This window comes from Eleutherodactylus coqui, chromosome 1 (assembly GCF_035609145.1).
Source record: "Eleutherodactylus coqui strain aEleCoq1 chromosome 1, aEleCoq1.hap1, whole genome shotgun sequence".
In the NCBI taxonomy this organism is placed as follows: domain Eukaryota; kingdom Metazoa; phylum Chordata; class Amphibia; order Anura; family Eleutherodactylidae; genus Eleutherodactylus; species Eleutherodactylus coqui.
In genome coordinates this window covers 378,815,915-378,835,895 of record NC_089837.1, presented here as the reverse complement: position 1 = coordinate 378,835,895, position 19,981 = coordinate 378,815,915, and the positions used below count along the sequence as shown (strand labels likewise).

Here is a 19,981-nt window from a genome sequence, read left to right as displayed (position 1 = left end):
TTTAAAAAGGGGCAGTTCTGATAAACAGCATGTATATAATATATTACAGAATTGCCTTTTGTTAAAGAATTCGGCCTTTTCTGATATAAAGTTACGAGATGACATTTCTTTATCGCAGAACGCCCCGTCCCACTTCTCAGGTGGTCGGGAACACTTGTCCGGGGAGTGTGCTGCACAATTTAAAAATCCGGTGTCAAAACCACACATGTAGAATGCAGTTAGGCTGCTTAGCTCAGGGTTTTCATCTCTCTGCTTCATTTTGTGGAGGAGAGAAACTGAACTCAAATTAAAAAAACTGAACAATTTTTTTCCCCATTGATTCCAATAGGATTTCAAAAATATAGAATATAGAAGCTAAACAGAAGGGCTTCCATTCCGTCAGGTTTCTGTTTTTTTCGTCTGAAAAATAGAGCAGTGTGTGTGATTTTGCTGCATGGTTTTTGATCGTGCAGAACATTACCGCCCTGTGTGAATGCACCTTTAAGCAGCGAGTCACTTTTAGGCCATTTTCAACTGAGCGTCATTTCTCGGCGAAGTGAGCAGCGCTAAAAAAATCCGGACTAACACTGCTGAAAATTGGATAGACAAAGAATTGACGCAACTCAGTGTTTAGCAGCGCTAGCCACTGCTAAACTCCCTCCCCCTCCCTTTGTCGGACAGCTCCCATAGGAGTCTGAAGGAATCCATCTGTATTTCCACATGACGGTGCCATAAGTTTTTTAGTAGATGATTGCTTTGCACCTTGGACACCTTGGCCTTTATATTTAGCTTCTAATTAGGATGCCTCTGCAGGATTTGTGCATGTATGTGGTTATGCAATAACATTACAAGCATTGCTGATTATTACTGTTTCTGCTTATGAATGTTATAGGAATCACCTACTACAATAATGCAGGCTAGATTTGGGCTGATACAGTGGTTTTTAGTAATGCCTTAGCATCAAAAGCAAGTAGACTCATGTTTATTTCCAGCATGTATTGCATATTTGCATAGATTCCAGTTAACATGGCAAGCTAATACATAGAGGAAATGGGAAAGTTGACCTCTCTTAACAAATAAGTAGTTGCTCTAGGTGGGAAGGAATTGATGACAAATATTCCGAAGCAGCTAATATACAAGGCATTGTGTTTTGGAGAGGCTTAGCAGTCCTGCCCACTCAGAATCATCATATTCCAAACATTTTTAGCGAGTACACACATTCTCCATGGTATCAAGCTACCCACTCTTCAAAAAATAGATTCATTAGCAGCGTACGGCTGCAGTCTGCCAGGTTTACAGCGTATCTGGCAAACCACAGAAAGGGGAAATCCTTTACCTTAAGAAAAGTTATCAGAAACATCTAAAGATATGGTTCAACGGACATAAGGGGACTTTCTGAAACCCCATATAAAAAAACAGCAGCCTAACTTGTGCAAGGGAAACTCCGAAACCCCATGTACAGCTGCTAGTTTCAGAAGCCTTGTATAACACAGCAGAACTAACTGTGCAGAATTGCAGAACACAAATGGAAAAATTATTGACATATGGAAAGCTGCAAAATAGCAGATGAATGGGCATGAAGTAAGCAAAAGCTATAATTGCCCTGAAATGATCATATCAATAAGTCTATACAGATCCTCGTCTTCTCACATAAAGAAGAATGTTCTCACCTACTTCCAGTAAGCAAAGATCAAATAAATGCTGAGGAGTTGGAACAAAAAGTAGATTAGAAAGTTGTAGAACATTTCATTATTCAATGGTTAAACTTTATTTTCATAGAGCAGAAAGACTCCTTCAAAAGATCACTTAGCTACAAACAATAAAGCAAGGGGGATTTGAGGTATTCACTATTGATGACCTGGCTTCAGGATAGGTCATCAATAGCTGATCGTGGGGATCCCCGTTGATCAGCTGATCGGCAGCCAGTGCAACAGGGTCAGACATCTGCATTGGTGGTCATGCTTGTAAGTGAAATAGAAAGACAGTTCCCATTGAAATCAATAGGAGGGATGCCTTCCATTACACTTCCAGCTCCCTATGGTGGTCAGAGCCAGAAATGTAATAGAAGGTGTTGCTCCCATTGATTTCAATGGCAGTGAAACAGTCTCTTACACTTCCAGCCCTGACTGCCGATGTGGACATCTAACTTCACTGCACTGACAACAGACCAAAGAATCAGCTGATTGTTGGGGATCACGAGCGGCAGACCCCCGCCGATCAACTCTTGTTGACCTGTCCCGAAGATAGGTCATCAATAGTAAATGCCCAAAATATGCCTTTAATGTTATAAACAGAGGTGCTGCTATTAACAGTGCAGAGGTAACATTGCATCTGGGTCCTGGTGCCCACGGGTAACTCAGAAGCCCTTTTCCCACATATGACAACAGTGTTACTAGTATAGGTGGGGGCCCTATTACACATTTTGTATTTAGGCCTTGGAACTTCATGTTACGTACATGACTGATTTGAGCAAACATATAGGTTTGTAAGAAAAAAACTAAAACCAAATAAAAACCGCTCAAAAGCACAGTAGATATACTGTAGGCACATCAACAGGGACATCTGGCATCACAAAAAGATGGCCAGATTGCAGAAGCTTAATATTAGCTGTTAAGTGATGACTGGATCATGGAACAAGACTGCACAAACTTATACTGATTCTGAGCAAATCTGAACTGGTATAGGTTTGTTGGCTCTACTAGGAACTGAACCTGAACAGCAAACCCTCCATTATGCCGGTATATAAAGAAGGCCAGGGCAAATTACAATGGACTTTAGAAATCAGTTAGCCTATCCTAGGGACCAAGTTAACATTTTTTGGTGACATTGCAATAAAGACATCCGAAGGTCCAGCATCCTCTGGTGCTCTACATGAGGCTAAAGATCTAAGTACTCTATAGCAAATCTGTAGATATACTGACAGAGGTCGCCATACACTTTAGCTATTGATGGTTACTCCTGCCCAATCCAAATATACATGCATACTTAGCGCATTTTCAATGGGCAGAGGGGAATAAGCCACTGCCATAGTCTTCTGACAGTGGACAATCTCTTGTGGCAACAAGTGATCCAACAAGCTTTATTTCTCGAACATCTGCCGTCAGGGGGGAAACTAACCATGCACAGGGTGTATTCATACACCTGTCTGACTAATTCCTGGGCCTCCAGCTAAACTCCTGAAAACAAGACAGAACTCTGAACCGAACCATAGTCCTTGACTTCTCAAATGTATGCTTTTAACAAAAGTTGCAAAGATCAGAAAAGAACTTTGACTCTACATTTTATGATCAAAGTTTATCAGTATTTTACATTTACACTATAAATACAATGTAGTACTATAATATATATATATATATATATACACACACACACACAATCGCACAAAGCCAGTTCCTTTGTGCAGGACGAGCCAATATTTCAAAGATCGCCAACTGCCAATCATGTGGGGTTTTCTCACGCAACAGTGTTGAGAGCATGCAGAGAATGGTGTGATCAAGGAAAACATCCAGCGAAAAGGGATCCTGAGGACGTAAACAACTTATAGACAAAAGGGGTCAGAAAGGATGCCAAGAATTGTTCTAACAAACAGGGATGCACAGGTAAGTACACTGCAGCCGAATACAATACCAGTGCTCCAACTTACTTGTCCCAACGCACAACTAGTCATTGCTCATGATGGATAGGCTATAACAGCAGATGACCAGTGGAGTGCCATTACTGTCTAAGAGAAACAGATAGGCAAAACCAGTTGGCAAAACAGTGCAAAAAACGATGTCTGGTCGGATGAACCCAGATCTCTGTTGCACCATGCTGATCGAAGGGTCAAAATTTGGTACAAGCCGCATGAATCCTTCCTGTCAGCAGTTCAGAGCATGTCCATTTAATGTGGGCTAAGGCCGCCTGCAGACGAGCGGGTCGGATCCGGCAGCGAGAAATCTCGCCGCGCGATCCGACCCCAGAGCCTGCAGGGACGAGCGCGTACTCACCCGCGCCTGGCGGCCCCGGCTCTTTGATGTGCCGGCTGCCGCGCAGCCGGCGCATGCGCAGACCGGAGCCGGCGGCCAGGTGAGTGCGTGCCCCGCAGGAAATTAGAACATGCCGCGGTTTGTTTGCCGCGCGAGATTTCGCGCGGCCAAACCGCGGCCGTCTGCATAGGAGTACGTATTGTAATGCACTCCTATGCAGACTTTCAGCGGCGGAAATCCCGCGGGAAATCCCGCGGCGGGATTTCCGCTCGTCTGCAGGCGGCCTAACTATGATAAGCTATCCTGTCTGCATGCTGCAATATTCCTGCAAAACAGTTTCATCCCCCAGTGGAATCTATGCCATGATGAATGGTTGTGGTTCTAAAAGCTAAAGGAGGTCCAGCACACTATTAGGCCGGTTTCACATCTACGTTGGAACCTATGGCTGGAGGTTCCATCACAGATACAGCTCAGAATATACGAAGAAAAAGCACTGCCAGCTGGGTGGAAAGCAGGTGGACCCCAATATAGTCATAGGTTCCACCCGGGGGTGTTCGGTTCCATCTAGAGACTCAACCGTTCAGCCACAGGGATTCCCCAAGCAGAACAGCAAAGTGGAATCCCCAACACAGACGTGTTTCTAATGAAGTGTCCATTGAGTGTACGTAACAACGTTTAATGATCTTGTCATAATAATTATATTAATACACTGTACATGTAATAATATGTTACAAACTATTTATCTTCAATACATTAAACAAGAAAGGGAGTGGAAAACACAGATTATACACTTGATGATTTCCTAATGTTGGGTACATTTTGATGGGTTTAGCCTGCAGGAAAAGAAACATATGTATGTTGACTATGCCAAAATGGAAAGTCATGCTGCCGGGCACGGCACTAGGTGCAATCCAGGAATATAGGCTTCTGTTCCACTAAATGTAACAATAGCTCATATTGTCTAAAGACAATGACGCAGACTACGCTAGAAGGAAGACATGTTAAAAAAGCTTTTATAAGGTTAAATGTGCGGCTTGGCTGGGCTAGCTTTAAATTCCACCCAAACCACAAACTAAACAGTCCCTCTAATTAGCTATTTCCTTTTCATAACTGCAATCCCCGTAGTTTTAGTGAGTATATCATAAAAACATGTGAAACCTGTCCAACTGCCTTACACATAGACTGTGAGTGAAGCAACACCAAGACCCAGGGAAACTTCTTCCTGCCCAGACACCTTGATTAGCCTATGGGGAAAGTGAACTGCGCCTTACCAGAATTTCACAAGGACACCTGATAGCAAAGATACAACAGGTTGCAGATCTGTATTTACTACGCATTGAGCCAGATGACAATTTCTTCAGCTTATAACAGTATGTAAACTAATTGGGGACATCAAATGACCACGAAACCAGCATTATAGGTAGCTTACAAAAGTGAATTAGCTCCATCCAAGGGCACTTGGAAAATTAACTCGTACTGCTTCTACGGGAGAATACATCTACTGTATATACATGTAATGGTACATCGGAGGCATAGAACTATAGTATGAATGCTGTATTGCTGTTATGCAATGACTAGTAATTATTAGGAAATTATATAGTACCAGTGTTTCTGGTGATGCAATGCGCCACACAGCTCTGCTACATGCAAGTCACACACACAGCTCTGCTACATGCACGTCACACACACAGCACTGCTACATATACATCACATAAAGCTCTGCTACATACATTCTTCATACAGCAGGGATCAAAAGCAGAGCAGAGTCCTGCACACACTGATCACCCCCTGGTCATGTGACCCTAGACTACTCCCACACAGGTGACTGATAACATGACAGTGACATCATCACAGGTCCTGTAAGCACACGGCTGCTGTAGGTGTTCGTTAGTATTCCATCCCCTACAAACCCCCGCAGCCTGAGTTGCAATAGAATACTAACAAACACCTAGCCGGACAGCAGCCGTGTGCTTACAGGACCTTTAGTGATGCCACCGTCATGTGATCGGGAGCGGAGCACATAACTCACCTGGGATGAAGGATCTTTGATGATGTCACAGTCATGTGATCAGCGGTGGAGCATGTAACTCATGCACGCACGCACACACGGACAGACAGGTGGTCATTAGTAGTGACAAGGATGTCTACTAGTGCAATATCAAACTTTTATGGGCACTAAAACCATTCAGTAATGAAACATGTTCTATATAGTCCTTGGCTTGATCATTAAGCTGTTAAACACTGCACGGGAATGCCTGGTAGGTTTGCCATACACATCAGATAAAGGTCAGCCGAACCCACCATGTAATATATATATGGAGACTTCTTGACTTTCCCATGACAGTAGGGGTCTACCTAAGATAGGATCTGGCAAATGGATTACAATTTTGTGCAATATACCATATATACGAAAAGCAGGCTAGTTAATAAATATATAAAAAGTGGCTTTCGCAACTCACCCTTCTTTGGTGGTTGGATGCTAAACAGTATTCTATAAAGGGCAATCCAAGCATGAACAGATCGGTCATGACATCACTCTCCTTTCCTTTCCCTTGGCTTTGCAGATACCTAGATTTCCCTTTTAGTGCATAAGTTATTTTTTGCTCATTTTACTTCTATATTATTTGAGCTTGCCCCACTGGAGGGGTGTCTTGGAAATCAGGGATTGTTAGGGTGAATGCACACGGGCGGATTTGAATTGCAGAACCCGGATCGTGGGACCGCCTCCAGATTCCACAGCAAATACCACCCATAGCATGCGATGCAAAAATAATTCATCATGCACAAAAGCAGAAACCAACTGCAGTTTCCGCTCGCAGATAGAAAATTGCAGCATGCTCCGTTTTCCTGCAGTGTCCACACGGACGACTTCCATCTCTGGCAGCAGCGGAATCCAGATATTTTCTGCAGAATCCGTAGGCGGTCGCCTGCTCCGGATTCTGCAATTCAAATCCGCCCATGTACATTCAGTTTTACTCTTATGGGTTTATATTAAAACTTGAGCAATTTAATGCGATATTGTGAGATGACGAATATGAATGGGGTGGACAAAATATGGAAACACCGTCTAAAACACATGCCTTAAATGACATGGGATTATAAATCATATTTCAATAAGACATGTAGAGACCGATTTTTTTAAGTGGAGGTAATATGATGATGCAGGGCAGAAGTGAACATCTACCGAGCAACAAGGTTTCATTGGTCAGGGGTTTAAGCCACTTAGCTGCTGTTACCAGCTGGCTCGCAAAACCACCCAGAGCAGGGCAAGAGGTGAAGTAAACACAAAGTTGGAGGGAAAGCTCTCAGCCAAGCAGGGGTCAAAAGGGCAGCTCAGTACTAATGATTAAAATCCCATGCATTTCCTATGGTGTTTCCATATTTTTGTCCACCCCCTGTATGTATAATACACTTCTGTTATTACTTATCACGTCATTGTTTTAAGATCTGGCTCAATAATAATGTTACCAATAAAAACCTTTTAAAACAGGACAAAGAATTCTTACTGTATATGGCGACTTAGGCCGCAACATGAGTCACACGACTAAAGATCGCAGTGTAGCCCTGTGATCTCCTAATTTAATAGAAGTCAATCTGCTTTTCGGTGCGACTCCCAGGAGTAGCAGCGACCCTGAAGATCTCAGTAGCAGCTACTTGCGATTCGCACTGCATTCCAGATTGACTTCTATTAGATCAGGAGATTGCAGGGCTACATTGCCATCAATGTCGTGGCCAAGGTCGCCACGTAGTCCTAGCCTAAAGTAATAGCGCTGGACAAAACAAACTTGAAGCATTCCTTTTCAAAACCAATAAAGTGTTTTCACTACTCTGTAATTTAACGTACCAGCCAACCGCCAACAGCGGTCTAGTCTAGCATAAAGCATGGCCTGTGATCTAAAGCACATCAAATCAAGACAAGGCATAATGGGGGGAAACAAAATGTACAATATAGTAGTCAAAAACATTCTGCTTTTATGTCTAATTTAACATGTCTGCAAGTGGACCAGGCTCAGGGGTATTGAAGGAGCAAAGTTGGTGTTGAACTTAAAGCACCCTCTCACAGGTAGCGATCCGGGCGAGAGCGATATCAGGCCAAGAAACCCAGCCTGCTATCTCTCTTCGCAACATGTGATTTTCACATCGATGTGAAGCGTTTTTGATTATTAATCGCTTTTGTGAAATAGCGATCCTCACGCGCATGATAGGATCACAAGTGTTTTCCATTGACTTCAATGGGAAATATCACATTGCACTTGCATGCACATCACACAGCATGTGAGTGCCATGCAATGTCTTTTGAGGTCCTCGATGCTGCGAGGAACGAAACGCATGTGTGCATGAATCTAATTAAAAAACTGATTTCATATTTGTACGAGTTTTGTGTGCACTGCGTCGCACAAAACCCACGCGAGAACATCGCTCATGTGAATAAGCCCTAAGAATTAGGATTTTATAGGTTCTGCCTTAAAGGGAACCTATCACCAACTGTAAGCACCATCAACTAACTTAAGGTGCTTACAGTTTAGGGGATGTGGAGTCCGGGGAGCCTGCTTTCATAGTCCATCAGCTCCCCGTTCCTGCAGTGTCCCCTGGCAAAGTCAGTGTGCGCACAGCCAGCTTGACTCTTTTCAGGAGGCTATGTACGTGTATGCCCATTCATCTCTATGGGAGTACGCAGGCACAGCCTTCGAAAAAGAGTCAAGCTTGCTGCGCGTGCTGAGGTCACCGCGGGACACCGCAGAAACGGGAAGCTGATTGACTATGAAAAGAGGCTCCCCGGTCTCTACATCCCCATAACTGTAAGCACCATGACTTAGTCTATGGTGCTTATAGTTGATGACAGGTTCCCTTTAAAGTCAATAATACACAGAGGCCTAATACCTATAATATCATACTTGTGTGTAGGCCTGGTCAGTATAATAAGAAATAGCCTAAAAACAATGCTAAGCAGCAACTTACAGGGGCCATCGAGGGAAAAATGTTCTACAAGGCTGCTCACTGTGGAGGAATAACATAAAGGAGCCATACTTACCTCACCTGATCCCTGGGTGCTCTGCAGATGCCCAATTCTCCCCTGCCCTCTATTTCCAAGAGCACCAGTGATGACGGCCCAACAATGGGGCATGTAACCACTGCAGCTAATTAAGGCTAAAGAGTGCGGTTGACTAGCTGCAGTGGTCATACATCCCTGCTGCTACTGCTGCAGCAGGAAGTAGAGAGCAGTTGAGCACTGGCGGAGTGGGATCTGAGGGGATCCAGTAAGGAGAGTATGAATTTTATGCTATTCCAACATAGTAAGCAGTGTGGCATTTTTTCTCCCTGGAGAACCCCTTTAAAGTCTAACTTGAAGCTGTTGGCCAGACTTCTGGAGCTCTATCTATCCTCAATGTGAAGAGACCGGAATTACGCCATTGAAGACTGGCTGGCCATGACAATGAAGGAGGGCTGTTGTGAGCCGCTTGGGATTCATCACTGGAGATACTACAATTGTCACCTGTATTACCCTGTTTCCCTGAAAATAAGCCATACCCCAAAAATAACCCCTAGCATGATTTTTCAGAATGTTTGAGAATGCTTGAAATACATGCCCAACTCCAAAAACAAGCCCTAGTTACAGGTAATAAAAAAAGTCAATTTAAATAGTGTCGAGGCAGCTCTACATGTAAAAAAGTGAAAGCTTTTTGAGCAAAAATTTATATAAAACCTTGTCTTATTTTCAGGGAAACAGGGTACATGGCAATAATGTGACAACTGCCCGGCACCCAGGAAATAGTGCAACACTGGTGACCACCCACTGGGCCTAGAAATATAGAGATACGGGACGGAAACAGCGGGGCAGAAGGCAGGGTCTGGAGGTAAATTCACAGGACGAGGGGCAAGCTGTGAGGGCTTAAACAGATGGGCACATGTGCTAATATGCTCGCCGCTACGGAGCGTATTAGAGCATGAACCAGTGTTTTTGTTATTTTTTGACTGTTCAAACTCTGTGCTATTGCGTGCAAGTTTTTGAGAAAAAAAAGCAGGAAGATAGGCTCTACATATTACGTGCAAAAAGGGACAAAATCACGGTCGTCTGAAGAAGCCCTCCTAGTGTTATATCTGCACTGGGTTTGAAAGTAGAACTAGCCTATAAGGTGACCATGAACACTATTAGCTCATAGAGTAAGCCACTTTTGGTGATATCTGCTGCTCATGTAATATATACGGTGCAACATGAGATTAGTATGGGAGTCACTGAATTTGTGTAGATTCCCCCTAAATATGTATGGCCAGCCTTATAGAGCAGTAGTCATATTCCACTAATCATGACCTTCTCTATATTCCTGTGCCTTGAACATGACTACAGAAAATGTCGGGCCTCGTTCATCACACCCGTCTAATACAAAAACTGTCTTTGTTGCCCACAGCAACCAATCTGAGCTCAGCTTTCATTTTACCTCAGCCGTACAAGAGAAGCCGGCCCGTGATTGGTTGCTACGGGCAACAGACAATTTTACGGCTAGATACTTTAGATAAACGAGGTCTACTGTATTTTACCTCTACTCCAACGACCGCATGAAACATGGAGGCCGTCGGTTAGGGGATGTTCGCTGTGTGATTATGTTGGGGGGTTCTGTCACAACAACATTATGACGGAACCCCCAAACAGAAATGAACCAAATTCGCTGGCATTAGTGAAATGGAAACCGCTCTGGTGTGCATTTTATGAGGTTTCCGTTATATTTGGCGTTACAGAATTACGTGGTCAACTATAGTATTCTGTACTACAAATGAGACGGAAACAAATGAACAGAAACCCTATAAAACGGCATCAAAGTGGTGTCCATTTCACAATGCGAGCGAATGGTTCCGTTTGTCTCCGTCCGAGGTTCCGTCACAGGGCTGTTTTCTCTATCTGTAACGGAACCCCTGATATAATCACACAGCGAGCTGTGCGAACGCTCCCCATGGGCTCACAGCCACGAACGTAACGCTGCGCACCTCCCTGCAACGTTTTACCGATATTCGTAAAAACATCACCTCTCTGCCAGCAGAAACACCAGGGTATATCTGCATGTACACTGTGTATCACATGGACATGAGTAGTGTGACTTTTTTAAAATTCGCGCTCTGTTTCATAGCAGCGTTGCCGCCCAAACTCAATGTATTGCGTATGGACAGCGTATCATACGCAGCCTATACCAATGTATAGGGCTCACGCTGCGCGGTACGTTGAGCAATAGAGCATGCCGCGATCTATTTCTCGTACATATCTACACGCTGGTGTGCATGGATCAATGGAAGTATAATATGCGGTGAAAACCCGGTCGTGGACATGAACCCTTACAAAGAGACTTCTACCATATCCCACCTGACGGTGGGCACCGCGCTCACCCTGTACCACACCTGCCCCCTGAGCTCCCATGCTAGGAGCTAGATAATAGGTGCTGGGGGTAGCTACAAAGTGTAAGGCCGACTGAACACAGCAGAGCCATATTTTGCATGCGGAATCCGGCTCTGCCCGCAGTGGCGCCCACGCATACCTGATCACTTTCTTTTTCTTCTGTACTGCAGATGGTCCGTAAGGCGAGCCGTCGGACATGAGCAGTACAGATTTTTTTTTCAAAGTCCTGCTTTTCCCATGTCATCGCTAGGAGTCCGCGACCTTTTCGCAATTTCATTGCGGAAGGGCCGTGAATCGGACGGCTTGCATTGACTTCAATAGAAGCAGTTAGTGCAGAATCTGCACAAAAATGGAGCATGCTGCGATTGTTTCCTCCGCTTGCGGAAACCGCAATTAGTTTCCGCTAGTGTGCAGGAAGAATCGATTCCCCATAGCATGCTAAGGGTGCTATTTGCTGCGGATCCATGGTGCAGCCGCCCGCCGTGGATTCCGCAGCAAATATCCGTCAGTGGGCAGGAGCCCTAACCTATCTCCACGGAGGAAGCAGAGGAAGCTAGAAATGGCCATGGCAAGTGATGGAGAGGCTGTCACACCTGTCACCAGCAGGGCTCAGGCCTTCCAGCCCGGCTACAGGAGGAAATAGCTGAGTGGGTGCGATGGTCTGCAGATACATCAATACGGAAACCAGCTTTAACTCCTTCTGCGCCGCACAGGGTTAAATGCACTCCACTAACTAGTTAATGCCATCCTGGTGCCGCTGCCTGCTGCTAGCAGTGAAGTTGCCCCAGTTTGCTCACCCACCTCCAGGGTCCGGATCTCCTGCTGCGTGAGGTCGTTCGAGGCGGCGCACTGTGTGCGGAGCCCCCGCAGGTTGGACATGGAGATGTCGATCATGTTCTGGATGAGCTCGCAGTGCTCCCGGGCGGACAGGGCCAGCCCGCTCTCCCCGCTCCCCAGCCCACCGCCTCCCGGCTTCTTGTCTAGCAGCTTCCGACTCTCCATCTTCTGGGCATCGGGAGGATGGATTATACAATGACAGCGATCTCCTCGCCGGGCACAGTGCAAAAGGTGCGATCAGATCGTACGGATCGTGTGTGCAGGGCCGGCCATAGAGACAAAGTGGCGATGTGCCGGGAGAAAGGTGCCAGAGCGCCGGGCATCAATGCAGGGTGGGGATTAGAAAAAGTCCATCCGATCCTCGTCACTCCCCCGGCCTGGCGATGGAATAAAATGCCCGGACCGGGAAGGAGGGGGTCACGACCAGCGAGTGATTGTGATTACATAGAAAATAATAATAAGGGGGAGGAGGAGGATCCTGACAGCAGCGCACACAGCACTCGCCGACCGCTTCCCCCTCTCTCGGCTGGTTAATGTCAGCCGGAGCTCGGGTCACAAGCAAGGGATTGTGGGGCTTGTAGTCTCCAGCAGGAGATCGCACACTTGTACAGGGGATGATGCTGCTGCTGCCACTTCTCGCCGGCGTCCTCTTACTTTCACTTTAGTAGCCGCTGCTGGCGATGGAGCGGGGCTGTCATCCACGGGCCCAGCGCGGCTGATAGCCACCAGCAAAACACTCACAGGCCGTTGTGTCTGCCAGGGACAGTCCACGCAAAATAGGCTGGAAAGTTTATTATTATAGAAGTTGGCAAGTTAAGAAAACCTTGGTTCACTTTAACCCCTGAAGAAAAGCTGATTTATATGGGGGGTGTGCTGCTTGCCTCTAACAGCACTTTTTTATTGTAGTGTTTATCATATGATCCAATATTTGACACTGCTGAAATATACAGGACATCTACAGTTTATTTGCCACATTTACAAACTTTCAACTGTTTACAAAAAAGAGCAATTAAAAATGTTCAACACAACTAACACAGATGGTTTCTCTAAATTCAAGACAAAATGCCAGTTTTAATGACTACTGCAGTTCTAGTATTATTCAACCCCTTCATGACAAGTATCTTTAGTACTCAGTAGAGCCCTTTTTGCTGTTCTGACCTGATGCGACCATGATGCATAGCCAGGCAGCAGCTTCTGACAGCGTTCCTCATGCGTAGTGGCCTCCAGTTCACTAATATTCTTGGGTTTGTGTTCTGAAACCATCTTCTTCAAGTCCTACCAAAGATTCTCTACGGGGCTTAAGTCAGGCCACTCTGATGGCCACTCCAGAATCTTTCAGGGCTTCTTCTGTAACCAAGCCTTGGTGGACTTAGAGGTATGCTTGGGATCATTGGAAGGTCCAGTGACTCCCAAACTTCAGCTTTCTTACAATGGGCATGGTGTTTTTTCCTAGAATTTCCTGATACTTAATTAAAATCCATCTTGCCCCCACGAGTTACAGGTTTCAAGTGCCAGAGGAAGCAAAGCAGCCCTAGAGCTTCACCGAGCCATCACCATGCTTCAATGTAGCCCTAGAGCTTCACCGAGCCATCACCATGCTTCAATGTAGCCCTAGAGCTTCACCGAGCCATCACCACGCTTCAATGTAGCCCTAGAGCTTCACTGAGCCATCACCATGCTTCAGTGTAGGCAGGGTGTTCTTTTCATCTTATGCTTCCTTCTTCCTCCTCCAGACATGCTGCTTTTCATAGACCTGAAAGTTCCAGTTTTGTTTCATCGCTCCACATAACAGATTCTCAGAAGTTCTGTGACCTATTTGGAGACAACTTTCCTAGCGCTTTTAGGTCAGTAGAGGTGTATGTCTTGGAGTTTTGACATTAAGACCTTCAGTGTTTAGCATCCGCCATACTGTGCAAATGGAAACATCAGTGTCTGCAGCCACCAAATCTTACTGCAGGTCTTTTCCAGTCGAAAGTTTTTGAAGAGAATAGTGGAGCACTCCTATAAGTTTTCAGGATCTCAGTATCCCCAGTGAATAGGAAGTGGCAAGTTATAGAAGCTGCTGCCAGCAGGACTAAGGACTAGTGAATGCCTAAAACACTGCGTGTATAATGCAGCGTTTTATCACTGTATAAGCCGGCGTTTTGCTGCGTATGGCAGTGATTTGGGGCTGTGTATGACAGCTTATCTCACGCACGCTGTCAAGAGCAGTCTACCAGTTTTTTGTTTTTTTTGTTCTTGCTTTTTTTAATCTTCCGCTTATAGCGACGGTGCGTATAAAAACTGCACATACGCAATGTGCCTATAGAGAACAATATGGCTCTGTTGTGCATAATATACGGTAAAATAGAGCATGCTCTGTTCTTTTTTTTTACAAGGGTATTATATGCAATGTATGTACGCAAGTGTGAATGGATCAGTGAAAATCAATGTACTTTCATTGGATCCATTCACAGTGTATAATACATCATGCACGTAATACGCAATTAAATTACGCTTGTGTGAGCCTGCCCTTACGGTAAACAGAAGATACTAGGTGTGATGTCAGTGGAATGGAATAGAGTAAACACTGGTGCACAGCACAAACATCCACAGATAAAATACTCAAAGACAGGATGGGGGAACCTGACTTTTTGTAAGCAGCACAATTAAAGGGACGCGTTGTGAGGCAGCAGACCTCTTCCTTCAGTAAATGCGTGGGGAACTAAGGTGACCGGATTTCCCCAGGGTCAAAGGAAGACATAGGGGCGTGGTCAGGGGCGGGGCTTATCATAAGGTATGATTTTTACCTCCGTCGTTAAAAAATATACAGGGCCATTTCAAAAAAGTCAGGGAGCAAATTTTGCATTTCTGCAACCAAAGCATACCATTGCTGCAGATTTTGACTGGAAATCATCCGCGTATCCACAGCAGATTTCATACTATGCAGCGCTGCCCCTTACTACCATGCGGCGCTCACCCTCACCTCCTCCGAAGCCTTCCCGCTGTCAGTGCTCCCCAGCTAACTGATCTCAGCAGCCTGGTCAGGTGTTGCACTACTGTTTAGTTGATGCTGGTCAGGTGAAGCCACTATAGGCTACTGGGAACCTGAAGCCGGGGAGCACTGACAGCCGTCAGAGGAGGTGAGGGTATGCGCCGCATAGTATGAAATCAGCTGCTGAAAAACGCGGCTGATTTCCAGTGTAAATCTGGATATTTACTGTTTTTATAGGTAGAAATGCTGCGCAATTTGCATTAGAAATTTTCACCACGTGTAAACATACCCTAAGTCAGCTTGAGGTATGCTGCCACATCCACAGTGGCCTCAGTAGTAATAGTGTCCCCTATATTGGCCGTAATAGTGACCCCTATATCAGCCCCAGTAGTAATAGTGTCCCTGATATTAACCCCAATAGTAATAGTGACCACCGCAGTGGCCTCAGTAGCAATAGTGACCCCCACAATGGCCTCAGTAGCAATAGTGACCCCCACAGTGGCCCTATGTAGTAATAGTGAGCCCCACAGTGGCCCTCGGTACCAATAGTGTCCCACACAGTGGCCCTTAGTAGTATTAGTGACCCCCACAGTGGCCCTCAGTAGCAATAATGACCCCCACAGTGGCCCTCAGTAGCAATAATGACCCTCACAGTGGCCCTCAGTAGCAATAATGACCCCCACAGTGGCCCTCAGTAGCAATAATGACTCCCGCAGTGACCTCAATAATACTATTACTACTGGGGCAGATATAGGTGATACTATTACTAATAGTGTCCCCTATATCGTTCCCAATAGTAACAGTGACCCCCATAGTAGCTCCAGTAGTAATAGAGTTCCTCCTGAAACACAAATACCCACCCTCTCCTTGGTCTTCAGAGTGCTCCGCTCCTCTTCACAGCGCTGCTGCCAGCGGAAGTATGTGCGCTCGCAGCAGCGCCTCCTTACTTCTCCTCATCTCTTGCAGAACCAAAGAGGAGAGATAAGGGAAGGAGGGGATGAAGATACCGGATGCACACACTGCCGTCAGTGTGTGCAACCGGCCACAGCGCACCAGAATGATTACCGGCTGGGAAGCTGCCACACCCTGACCAGTAATCACTTCAATGGTGACCCAAGGTTCCGAAAGCAGGACCAATGGGTGTCCCGACGGAAAGCGGTACACAGGGTCCCAAATCGGGACGTCTGGTCACCTTATGGGGGACACAAGTGTAGCGCAGTGGACCAGCTCTTTTATGTGCCCTTGGGCCCCTGCCCTTCATAATACAGGCACACAGCAGATGCCTGTTCCACTTCCCTACACTTGGGTACTCCCCAGTATTACCCCCAGTAGAGACTTGGTGCCTTGAAATTAGTCAGGTTCACCCATCCTGTCTTCAAGCGTTTTATCTGTGGATGTGGATCATGCTCTGTGCACCGCTTTTTACTCTATTAGGGTGACTACCCACTACAGTTTTTTTGTCACTGCGAAATTTGCAGCGTTTTTTTTCTGCAGGGGTCTATGGGATTTGTAATGTTAAAATCGCGATTTTTTTTTTGCGGTAAATTGCAATTTTACGCAATCGTGATTTTAACATTACGAATCCCATAGAACCCTGCAGAAAAAAAAAACGCTGAGAATTTGGCAGTGAAAAAAAACTGTAGTGGGTAGTCACCCTTATGTGTAAGTCTTTCTGAGCACCCGCGTTCTCAGGAATTTGATGGCAGCCAGTGATAGCTTCCTCTTTCTGCCAAATCCAGGTAGTGTAGAACTACACTTCCAAAGGTATCTCTATTAACCCTTTGAACGGAATCAGTCACCATATTTTTGCAGCCCTCACTGAGAGGACCATAAGGTAGCGCCTGTCACACTGGATAGTATCAGTCAGCCATACAACTAGTTCTGCATATTTATGAGCTGAAGACCAGCCACACCCACCCTGCTCTCCAGCCAATTGGCATCTCTCTCTCTTTACAGTAATAGATACTCAATCAATGGGTGGGGTGGGTGTAGCTAGCCTGCAGCTCATGAATATGCAGGATTATTTTAAGTAGTCCTCTATGTATGTGCTGTTGGTAATAAAATGTCAGTTTTTAAAACCTACTGCACAGATCCACGCAGCAGACACATCAATGTAATCAGTGGGCTGTCAAATTATTTATGGTGCCCTGGGGAGCAAAAAGATCGTGAAAGAGTCTCTTTAACCCCTTAAAGTTACAGGACCAGGGGTGTAACTATAGGGTATGCAGGGTATGCGGTTACACCTGGGCCCAGGAGCCTTAGGGGGCCCATAAGGCTTCTTTTCTCCATATAGGGAGCCCAGTAGTATGGATAAAGCATTATAGTTGGGGGCCCTGTTACAGGTTTTGCATTGGGGCCCTGAAACTTCATGTTACGTCTCTGTACAGGACATAAGATTATGTCCTGTCTGTGGGGTGCTTAACGTAACAGGATGTAAACTTACGTGCTGTGGATGGTACAGGCTCAGAAGCTGAGCCCACACCATGCAGTGGGAGCAGGCTGTTACTGGTAGCTGTAATGGTTCAAGTCCCCTACAGGTACATAAAAAACATAAAAATAGTGTTTTTTTTTTTAAAAAACCTGTTTTGCATCCTTTACCCTATTTGTATGGAATTTTTTTAAATACCACATATTTGGTATAATCGTATCCGTAATTAACACACTATTTATCCTTTACAGCAAAAACAGTAAAAAAGAACCCACTAAAAAACAGAGGCAAAATGCTTACTTTGTTCATTTTGCCTCTCAAAAAACAGTAAAAGTGGTCAAAAAAGCTATATATGCTCCAAAATGGTACCAATGAAAACTACAGTTTGCCACACAAAAAAGCAAAAACGAAAAGTGGAGATGAAAATCCCCCTAAAATTGTTGTGTCCTTCCTGCCGGGCAGGAAGAAGACTGCCTGTGAGGCTTCATGTCCACGGGGAAAATCAGGCCCGCAGCAGATTCTCCATGCAGAATCCCGCAGTGGGTCCCTCCTTTCCCAGGGACATTAGGCTGAAAATAAAATTAAACTCACCTGTCCGGACGCTGTGGATCTTCCCTCCGTCGCGGCCGGATCTTCTTTCTTCGGGCCGGCGGATGTGTTCGGCCGAAGAAAGAAGATCCGGCCGCGACGGAGGGAAGATCCGCAGCATCCAGACAGGTAAGTTTTAATTCATGTACGGGTGTTCCGCAGATCCAGATGGCTTCCATAGGCTTCAATAGAAGCCTGCGGGAGCCGTCCCCGCCGGAGACCCGCATTAAAATAGAGCATGTCGCGTTTTTTTTCCCGCATGCGGATCCGCGCCTGAAGGGAAAAATGACATCCGCAGATATTTAACCACCTGCGGGTGTCCAATGCATCCCTATGGGGTGCGGATCTGCGTGTGGAAAAAACACTGCGGATTTTTATCCCGTGGGCATGAGGCCTTAGGCCTCATGCCCACGGGCAAAAGAAGAATTAAAATCCGCTGTGGATTTTAACTCTTCTCCCGCCTGTGGATCCGCATCCCATAGGGATGCATTGACCACCCGCGGGTAGAAAAATGGAACATGAAAAAATCTGGACCATGCTCCATTTTCGTGCGGGTCTCCCGCGGGCTTCTATTGAAGCCTATGGAAGCCGTCCGGATCCGCGGGAGACCTAAAATAGGAATTTACTCACCCGCTCCGGTTCTTCCCTTCGCCGAGGCGCCATCTTCTCTCCGTCGCGGCCGGATCTTTTTTCTTCGGGCCAGCGCATGCGCAGGGCACGTCACCGATGTCATCCTGCGCATCCGCCGGGCCGAAGAAAGAAGATCCGGCCGTGACGCAGAGAACATGACGCTGCGGCGAAGGGAAGATCCAGAGCGGGCAGGAGGTAAGTTTATTCTTATTTTTATGCCTCATGTCCGCGGGACAGGAGGGACCCGCTACGGATTCTCCATGGAGAATCCGGAGCGGGCCTGATTTTCCCCGTGGACATGAGGCCTTAATGTACGCTTTGTCACAGGAAGCAGAAGAATCAGCCAGCTGGAGGTGAGGTGAGCAGGGGACACTGCAGGCGACAGAAGATCAGCGAGGAGAAGATGTGGTAAGGAGTCTATCTGCCTAAGGGCTCCTTTCCACTTGCGATTGCGTTTTCTGTTAACGCGATTGTCAATGGGACTTTCTAATGTTAAAAACGCAACGCAATGCACCAAAAATGCAGTTGCGTTTTTTACAATAGAAAGTCCCATTGACAATCGCGTTAACAAAAAACGTAATCGCAAGTGGAAAGGAGCCCTTAGGGTGCCTACCCACTAGCGTTTTTTTTCCCTGTGAAATTCGCAGCATTTTTTTCTCTGCAGGGGTCTATGGGACTTGTAATGTTAAAATCGCGATCGCGCAAAGTCGCGATTTCGCGGTAAATTGCGATTTTGCGTGATCGCGATTTTAACATTACAAGTCCCATAGACCACTGCAGAGAAAAAAATGCTGCGAATTTCGCAGGGAAAAAAACGCTAGTGGGTAGGCACCCTTAGGGTGACAACCCACTGGCGTTTTTTTTTTAACTGCGAAATTCGCAGCGTTTTTTTTTTTTTTGCAGGGGTCTATGGGCTATGGGACTTGTAAAGCTAAAATCGCGATCGTGCAAAATTGCGATTTTGCGCAATCGCGATTTTAACATTACAAGTCCCATTGACCCCTGCAGAAAAAAAAAACGCAGCGAATTTCGCAGTGAAAAAAACCGCCAGTGGGTAGGCACCCCTTAGGGTGCATTCAGACGACCGTATATCGGCTCGTTTTCACGGCCAGCCGATATACGGCATCTCTCTCTGCAGGGGGAGGAGGCTGGAAGCGCCGGGAGCAGTACTCTGAGCTCCCGCCTCCTCTTCACCC

The 19,981-nt window shown here is 46.0% G+C and overlaps 1 protein-coding gene across 1 annotated transcript in view; it reads right to left on the bottom strand.

Annotated features, from left to right (window-relative positions):
* KSR1 (kinase suppressor of ras 1) overlaps positions 1 to 12,682 on the bottom strand; it is a 149,161-nt gene extending 136,479 nt beyond the window's left edge. The window contains exon 1 of the mRNA XM_066578866.1: positions 12,130 to 12,682. Coding sequence (XP_066434963.1) covers positions 12,130 to 12,330 — 201 coding nt within the window. The 5' untranslated portion in view covers positions 12,331 to 12,682. The remainder of the gene's footprint in view (positions 1 to 12,129) is intronic.
* Between the last annotated feature and the right edge of the window lie 7,299 nt (positions 12,683 to 19,981).